Source organism: Molossus molossus, unplaced genomic scaffold (genome assembly GCF_014108415.1).
Source record: "Molossus molossus isolate mMolMol1 unplaced genomic scaffold, mMolMol1.p scaffold_m16_p_8, whole genome shotgun sequence".
NCBI lineage: Eukaryota > Metazoa > Chordata > Mammalia > Chiroptera > Molossidae > Molossus > Molossus molossus.
The window spans coordinates 72,618,242-72,627,568 of record NW_023425402.1 but is presented as its reverse complement, the minus strand read 5'-3'; the positions used below and the strand labels follow the sequence as shown (position 1 = coordinate 72,627,568).

At 41.4% G+C, this 9,327-nt stretch overlaps 1 protein-coding gene across 1 annotated transcript; it reads left to right on the top strand.

Moving 5' to 3' along the window:
* Positions 1-3,733: 3,733 nt before the first annotated feature.
* TSPYL4 (TSPY like 4) lies at positions 3,734-7,861 on the top strand. The gene has a single exon (XM_036248950.1). The coding sequence runs from the start codon at positions 3,818-3,820 to the stop codon at positions 5,057-5,059; it is 1,242 nt and encodes a 413-aa protein (XP_036104843.1). The 5' UTR covers positions 3,734-3,817; the 3' UTR covers positions 5,060-7,861.
* Positions 7,862-9,327: the final 1,466 nt, after the last annotated feature.

Here is a 9,327-nt window from a genome sequence, read left to right as displayed (position 1 = left end):
CATCTAAATTTCCAGAGTTCATGAAAAGCAGAACTGGAACTCCAGCCCAAGACTTCTATCCTCTTCTATAAGGTTGGGTCTACATATTAACAATAAAGAAAAACACAAAACAAACAAAAAGACTGTTGCATCTGATGGATTGAAAGTTGTTGATTTAAGGCAGTTAAGTGAGGATCATGAATTCTTATTTCTCCTTTTAGTAATTGGGCACTTCCCCAACAATTATTATTATTTTTGTGGATGGGGCAGGGGTATAGGAAGATGAAGGAGAAGATTTAACATTAAATCGGGATGGTCATATGATATTATTTCTAAGAAAGTGCTTTTTATTGCATATGTTGTATAAAGTTGCAGAATAACATAGTAAGTGGGTGCACAGGTTCTTGAGTCAGATCACCTGGGTCCATCATTGTTGTGCGACCTTGCAAAAGCAACTCAATTTCTTTGCTTCAGGTCTTTCTGAGGTAAAAAGTAAAATGGAGGTCATCATATTATCACCTCATTGGGTTGTTACAAGGATTAAATGAGATAACACATTTAAGTGCCTAAGTGTCTGGTATATAGAAGACTCTAAATAAATGTAAGCTGTAATGAATATATAACTAGACTCCATATCATTCTAAAAAACAAACTTGCTATTCAAAAGACTAACAATACGAGATATTTCATGAAATTTACAGTATTATACACTTTAGTAAAGTCATTTATATTAGACTACATTGATTTATTTCTATTAAACTCCTTGTTCCACAGCAAATTAAAATTACCTCCTAGATTTTCATGGCATTTTCTGTGGATAGTTTTCTATAGAATCATAAGTTATTGAGGTATCTTTTTCATATAGTGAGCTTTACTGCCAGTTGCCAAAACAAGCTATTATGTACAAAAATCCTATATTCTAATATGCAAAAAATGTAAAACATGATTCATAGCTACAATATACACAGGGTGGGAAAAAGTATGTTTATAGTTGTTCTTATGGAAAATCATACAATAATGAATAAACAATAAAAAAATAAAGTCTGTGTTTCATGTACTCATAACTGTAAACTGACTCTTGCCCACCCCTATGTATATGAAATACCAACATAGTCATATTATTCATTTTGGTAAAAGCTTTTAAAATCTTCATTTAAATAAAATATTTAAGTTTCATTAAAATCTTCTGTGAGACAGTCACTAGGCTATACTACAGTAGATGCTAAGGAAGAAGAAGCCACTATGCATCTGTTCTTGTTTAGCTGGGGTGAGGAGACTGATCTGCATGAAAGCAGCAAGGAAGTTAAAGAAAGAAGCTAAATAAGTACTAACTGGATGGCAAACGTCATAAGAGCTATTGAAATTCAGAGGAATATCAGGATGGTAAGGTGAATTAGAAAGGTTATATATAGGAGATAGGAGGAGGCAGTTGCCAATTAATATGTGTCCCACCATGGGTGAGTTAACTGCTCTGAGCTTCTTGGGTCCTCATATATGAAATTAATGCATTGAAAATTCCTAGTGCAGCCCGGCTGGTGTGGCTCACTGGTTGAGCATCAACCCATGCACCAAGAGGTCGCCGGTTTCATTCCCGGTCAGGGCACATGGTTGTGGGCCAGATCCCCAGTGGGGGGCATGCAGGAGGCGGCCAATCGATGTTCTCTCTCATCGATGTTTTTATCTCTCTCTCCCTCTTCCTTTCTCTCTCTCTCTAAAATCAATAAAGGAAAAAAAATTAAAAAAAAATTCCTGGTGCAATCTATATGAGGTAAGCTTGGAGTTTTAAAGAATGGGAAAGCTGTGAAAAATCAAAACTAGGAACAGGGATGTTTCAAGTAGTAGAAATATAAATCTTTAAAACATTTTGTATACACAAAACATTTTCTGTTGCAAATAGCAAACTTTTTTTTTTTTTTTTCCCTGCACAGCAAAGTAACTTTAATTCAGCATTTGCTTATTGTCTGCATCTTGGTTCAGGTTATAATCCAAGAGAATCATTCTTTCAACAATGCAAAGATTCTTTAGGAAAAGAAACAAGGCAGAGCAGTGTCAAAGAATAACTCAAAGTCACAAAGTCACTTAATTATAGCACACTGTTTACTTACGTGGAGGATAAATCAATAGATTGATTTCTTTTTTTACCCCACACAGGCAAAAACAGGATTTATTAAAAGAAAGCCGAAAGAAGGAAAAAAAAATAGTTGTAGTCTGGGAAGAGTGAATCTTGTTTGCACAATTTTTGATTAGCTGGCAGGAGTCATCTGGACAGTCTGTCCTTGAGTAGGCTGACTAGGGGTACAAAAATAATTGTTTATGAATTCATTGGAAAACTTTTGTGAGCTAAACTATGACTCTGAAGGACAGGCTGTTCCTCTATAGTGTCTGCCAGTGTCTTTCCATCACCATCTCATTCTTAGTTGGACAGATCTGTACTACTTCCCTCGCTAGAAATCTCAGTATACCTGATGCTTTTCTCTGAATTCTTTCCCCCTAACTCCTTACTTCTTACTGGACTCTCTTCTGAGCCCTTATTTGAAAGTGATCATAATCTGGGGTGCTCTGTAGTGGAGTTTCTATTGCAACAAGTCATAATCATAATAATTTTCTTATATGAATTTAAGATATTAAACAAAAATATACAAACTTTTAGTTTTCCTTCCTTCTTGCATTTTTCTAAGGACTATCACTATTAGTATTTTCACATTTCAACAAACTAACAAAACAGCAGATAGTAGTCACATCACTATCTAATGAACTGTATGAGCTGATTTGACTAGACAGTAACTTTTCTTACCCTTTCAATAAATATTTTAACATTAACATTTTAAATATTAAAATATTTTAATTAAAGCAATTAATAGCTTTAGTGCCTGCAAACAGTTGATTATTGTTTCTGCCCTGCAGTGTATTATCACAGAAGCTGATTTTGGCAAATATTTGCTGGCTTCATGCCCACAAGCATTATGAAGCAGAAACTGTTTTTAGATAAAGATTATAACCTTGAGGATAATCAATTTATGATATGCATAATTTTAGAAATTAAAATCTTTTGAGGTTACATTTCTTCCAGTAATGCTTAAAGGCTGAATCTGTCTGAGTCATCCCTAAATAAGGAAAATACAAGTTTGCTATTTATATTAGTTAAGTGAAGAGGAAATATTGTCCAATTGCTTCGTAGGTGTTGGCCAAAGTATATAAACTTTCAACTCTGTAAGAAAAATTGAAATTATCTTTTATTATGTCTTCTGAGGATGAGAGAAGTTTCCCTTTCAGTTGCTCCTAATTATTTAAAATATCACATTTAACAAAGTAACTTTTCTTAAAAATTAAACCCAATTCATTTCAATTCTTTGGAAATAGCCATGAATCTGTACATTCAAGAAGGAAGGACCGTGAATTGCTGAATCTACTTCATACAAGAGAAGCCCTATGAGCTGACATGAATAAACAAAAACTAATCTTTCTTACCTTTTAAGCAAATACTTTAAGACAATAGCTTAGGTGTCTTAGAAATTCATCCATTGCCTTAGAAACTCACATTAACACAATTCGCACATGCTTGAGTTTGCTGCACCGATTCATGTACGCCAAACCTCCTCCAGACTTACAAACTAAAAATGTCTTGTAGCATAAAGACAACGGAATACCCTCGACGACCAGCGCAATCACAAGGAGCAATTAGTTCTCGCGCGATACTCAGACGCTACCGTCCTGACGTCACCGGTTGCCATAGCAGCATCCTCCTCAGAGTGGAAGAGAGGGGTGGCGCGAGGGGCGGAGCACCGCTTCTGCAGAGGACACCGATCGCTCTCATCCTGCAGGTCTGACTTCTGCCAAAATGAGCGGTCTGGATGAGGGCGACATCCCTTCTGTCGCTAAAACCTGCGGTCTCACAACTCCTGATCGTGCCCCGGGACATCCGGACCTAAACCAGCGCCAGAGCGAGGAAACAGAGGCGACAGAGGGGATGGCGCACACAGGTGAGGGCAGCGTGCAGACCTCTGCGGAGGGAGGCGCATCCCGGGTCCCCTCCGGCTGTGGTCCTGTGCTCCGCATTCGAGTCGCTGGGAGTCGTGGTGCAGCAATAAAAGCAGGCCAGAGAGAGGCTCAGCCTCCCGCAGAGGGGCTGGAAGCAGCCTCTGCCTCCCCCTCGGTGGCTACCGACAAGAGCCAGGAAAATGGCTGTCAGCCTAGAGAGCCGAGCGGCCCAGCCGGGGAGAAAGCTCTAGAAGCCTGTGACGCAGAGGGATTGGGGTCTCAGATGATGCCTGGGGCTAAGGCCAAGGAAGTGATGACAAAGAAGTGCGCCATCTCAGCGACGGCGGAAAAGGAGGGAGTAGCAGAGGAGGTGGTGGAGGAAAAGAAGGTGATACAGAAGGAGAAAAAGGTGGGAGGAGGAGTGAAAGAGGAGACGCGGGCCAGGCCCCCGAAGGTCAATAACTGCATGGACTCGCTGGAGGCCATCGATCAGGAGCTGTCAAACGTAAATGCCCAGGCAGACAGGGCCTTCCTACAGCTAGAGCGCAAGTTTGGCCGAATGCGAAGGCTCCATATGCAGCGCAGAAGTTTCATTATCCAAAATATCCCTGGTTTCTGGGTCACTGCCTTTCGGAACCACCCACAGCTGTCACCTATGATCAGTGGTCAAGATGAAGACATGATGAGGTACATGATCAATTTGGAGGTGGAGGAACTTAAACACCCTAGAGCAGGCTGCAAATTCAAGTTCATCTTTCAGAGCAATCCCTACTTCCGAAATGAGGGGCTTGTCAAGGAATATGAGCGCAGATCCTCTGGCCGGGTGGTGTCTCTTTCCACTCCAATCCGCTGGCACCGGGGCCAAGACCCCCAGTCCCATATCCACAGGAACCGCGAAGGAAACACTATCCCCAGTTTCTTCAACTGGTTCTCAGACCACAGCCTCGTAGAATTCGACAGGATTGCTGAGATTATCAAAGCAGAACTGTGGCCCAATCCCTTACAATATTACCTGATGGGTGAAGGGCCCCGCAGAGGAATTCGAGACCCAGTAAGGCAGCCAGTGGAGAGCCCGAGGTCCTTCAGGTTCCAGTCTGGCTAACTCCTGACCTGTGAGAAGCTTCTGCACAAGTTTCTTTACCACCTCCTCTTGGATTCTATGTTTAGCCAACAACAGCATGCAATCTTCCATCTGCTTCCTCTTCATACTGGATTTTGTTCTTTGGTCCTTCTAAATCTTCAGTCAGTTGCAAGATGTGCTTATATGTCTATGCTCTTCTTCCTCTGGGCCTTCTTGCTGTTCTGCAAAGTGTTACGTGTTCCAAGTGCATGGCCTTCCACTGCTTCTGTGCCAAGCACACGATGCTGTAGATATGCAATGACTTCCTTTGCATGCCTTGGGTGCTGTCTGTGATGTTGGTCTTTTCCCAGGTTTTTAAGTGGTTATCTTCCACAAGTTAACTTGATATATATCATTGCAAATACCTAGCTGGACTTCATACTTTACGCTGGCTGTGCTCCTGATACCCTGCGCTCTACGGCAAGATCTTTGAGTTTCACCACTGCAAGATGAAGCTGATACAGATGATGCCAGCCATCAACCCAAACTGGACATTCCAGGCTACCACTAACTGGTTCCCAGCTGCCTTCCTGGGCCTGTGCCATCCAGCCTGCTGGTTATCTGGCAGAATAAGCAGGTGGTTGGTAGGTGGCTACTAGGCATGAATGAGGTATCAGATGAGAGGTATACTGTGTCATGTTGATCTTCTTATACCTTTGTCACTGAGCATTGTGACCAGGTACTGGTGAGTATGAAAGCCTGGGCTGTGGCCTACCCAGACTGTTTTTAGCCTTTTGGATAAGCTTTGCCCAGGTACCGTTGCCTGACTCCTCAGGAACTATTTGTGACTGAAGCCCCAGGCAGCACACAGGACGCCTCCCACCCTAGGCCAAATGGTTACACATAAACCCAACTGGCTGTCAGGAAGGATGGGCAGTCATAAGTGACAGTGCCCAAAGCAAGGCTGGAACGGGGGTCCCTTCCAACAGCCTTTCTGAGTCCTGGCCAATAAACCACCCTTAATCTAGGCAACTTGGTTAGGCATCCCTTTCCTAACCCCTCATGTACCTATTCTGAACATGACAAACTTGCCAGGGTGGGGGCACTGAGGAAGGTATATTTCTGAACCATCTCCCTGTCCCTGTCCCCCCTTCCTCTCTTCCTCCCTCCTTGTCTCATAGCCCCCTTTCCTCTCCTCCTCCCTTCCTCAGAAACAAATTTGGCAAAACAGTGTTTTTCTTTAATTTGCTCTCCCCTTGATTGTATTCAGAGAGAAAGCTACTGTATAATAGATATTCCAGATCTCATTGCTCTCTTCTGCCCTCATGCCTCCACCCCACTTCCTTTAGCAAGGTCTGAATGTTTCAGAGGGAGACCTATAGGTAAGTGGTTTAGTTATGGGCAGTGTTCCTTCAGGCCAGCTTTGACAACCTCACCCTTTCTCCCTATCTATGTACCAAAACCTCCTGTGTGTATTTTGAGAAGCTGAGAGGAGAGACAGAGGGCTTCACAGGGATGGGTTCAAGAGAAACACATAGCAGGTTATGATCGAAAGCAATCAAAAATTAGTTTGACTCTACTTTTTAAAGATGGAAATTCTTTTTTGGGGGCCCTGGGCCACTTAGTTATACCCCAAGTCAGCATTTTGTGGGTCACCCCTGTCTTTTGTACTATTTTATTATAGCCCTGATGTCTCAAGGGCCTCCATCCTACTGCCTGGCCCTTCGTTCTCAGTCCTCAGCTTCCCCATCTCTTTCCCTGCGTCTGTCCTAACAAAAGAGGGAGCAGGCTGCTGTCCGCATTGTGGCAGATGCCAAGTCTTCCTTCTAGGGGGTAAGGAGATATATGGAGTCTATCTGGATTTTCAGACAAAGTTCTGTTAGGTGGGACAACAGTGCTTATCAGGGCTGTCTTACTTATGGAGGGGTATGGTAGTGCTGATAATACCCACCCTTATCCTTTCTCCTTTCTTTTGTAAGGCCTGGCCATAAGCTCCCCAGGGCTTGGGTAGTCTGGGCACAGAGCATTGGGGAGGGTGCTCTAGGCTGGAGAAACCGAAAGCCTGGAAGCAGAAATGAGCCTGCTGTGGAGTGGGCTTGGACAGGCAGGCAGGAAAGACTGGAACCCTGCAGAGTCGGGGAGGAGGGGATGCCCCAAGGCTCTTCCCAGGAGAGGTGGGAGAATCAAAGTGGTTGATATTTAAAGAGGATGCTTGGAAGAGGGTTTTCCCCCTAATTTTTCCTGTATCCTTGAATTCACCAGACTTTTATACACATAAATGCAAGTCAAGATGTTTTCTCTCTATTATTCTAGGAGTGACCTTTTATATGTAAAAGATTGATGGTACATGCTTCTTATTTCACTGAGTAAAATCCTGTTAATTCCTTTTTCCTTTTTTGCTTGCTGGCAAAATTGACATTTATAGGCCTGCTTTTTGCTTGTAATTGAGAATGTGTGCAAAAATATCAAACTTGTTTCCTGTGCAGTATGGACTTCCGTGAATATTAATATATCAGCTTGTTCTGGTCTCTCTTCATATATACCTTGATCCTTAGAAATATAATTTGAATAATGTGATCTTTGAAGGGTCTGGAATTTAGCAAATGTCGCTGTCTTGTGAAAGTAATCTCAAGAAGAAAAACATAACTTACTTGATATTTCTTGCCCTAGTAGTAATGTGGTACTTGATAATTTATGTTCCTAACCAATATGCTGGTAGAATTGCTCTGTCAAACTAAACAAGGATCCTTAGTACTTGTCTTATCCTATGTGCTCGAAGGAAAAGTAAAACCTGTCACTCTGTTGTATTTCTTGTTTTCACCAAAATAAAAATTAATAAAGTTCTGTATGTTGTCTAGGTTAATATATAAGGTTGAGAAATTATTAGTTATCAAATGGTCACAGTAAGCATCTAAGATATTTTTTGCTTGGAAAATGGTAAATAGGCCCACTGCAGCCACATGCTTATGGACATGTTTTTCTTTACAACCAGTGAAGGTTTGGGTGGAAATTAAGGTACCATATGTTGATCTGTCACTGTTTTCCGTGGAAAACTGTTCTCCATGCAGCATCCTTGTTTACTATGTTTATGTTAACCATATCCCCTCCCCGCCTTGGTCTCATTCTTTTTCATAATGGGCTTAAGATGGACTTTTGGAAGAATAAACCATTGTGTATTCTGTAAATACTACTTAAATTATTTTCCTACAACAGTGTGGTGCTTTGAAGAGAGAACAAAAAAATGGACTGAAATAGAATGTCTAGAAACAAGTGATGTCAGACATCATAACTCAGTTATGAGGGATGTTTCACTATTCAGCAGCTACTACATGGAGGTTTGGGAGATAACTACTTCCTTCTCTGTAGTATAGAGGGCATGGATGCTGCAAGATCTGAAAATGACCAAGTATTTTTAGCCATTTAAACAAAAATGTGTCAAATGGCTCAAAATTACTGATTTGAGTTAGAGAAAAATCTATAGTTAAACTGACTGAATCTTGGGGAAATTCTTGCAAGTTCTACTTGCTGAAGTTTCATTTTCTAAGCCTGGAGAACTTGAAGTACTAGAGAACTCAATTTCCTTTTGCAAGTTCTACGTCCATCTTAACCCTAAACTGCCTTTACAATGTTCATTTTACTTTTGCAATTCAGTGACTGCTGCATCGTCAACCACCTGTTTTAAGCATTATCTTTTATCCTGTTATAAATATAATTTAAAAATGTCTTTTTTTTCTTTTGCCCTCAGATTATAATCAGCTCAGTCTAACCATTAATATTTATTTTCTGTTAGGCTAGTGCCACTCATTTGTCAGAGATTAACATGGCTTCTGTTCTGTTTAGTCTAATAAAATTAGACTTGCGCTGGCTGGTTCAGCTCAGCAGTTAGAGCACCAGCCCGCGGAGCAGAGAGTCCAGGGTTCGGTTCCCACTAAGAGCACGTACCTCGTTTGCAGTTTGTCCCCAGCCCTGGTTGGGGTCGTGTGGGTGGCAACTACTTGATGTGTCTCTCTCACATCGATGTTTCTCTCTCTCTCTCTCTTCCTCCATCTTTCCCTCCTGCTCTATCTGAAGATAAATGGGAAAAAAAATGTCCTTGGATGAGGATAAAAAAAAATAGACTCAATTAGGCATTTTCTAGGCTGTATTTACTAACCAATTAGTTCAATCCTATAGCCCTGTTTCATTTCTTTGCCTTGTACCTTTTTGTTTTTCTTTCTCAATTTTAGACACTTTTTTCATTCCTTATGCAGACCTCCAAACAGCTAAGAGGTTCTCTCATTCTCCTGTAACTAAAGAAGTACATGGCATCA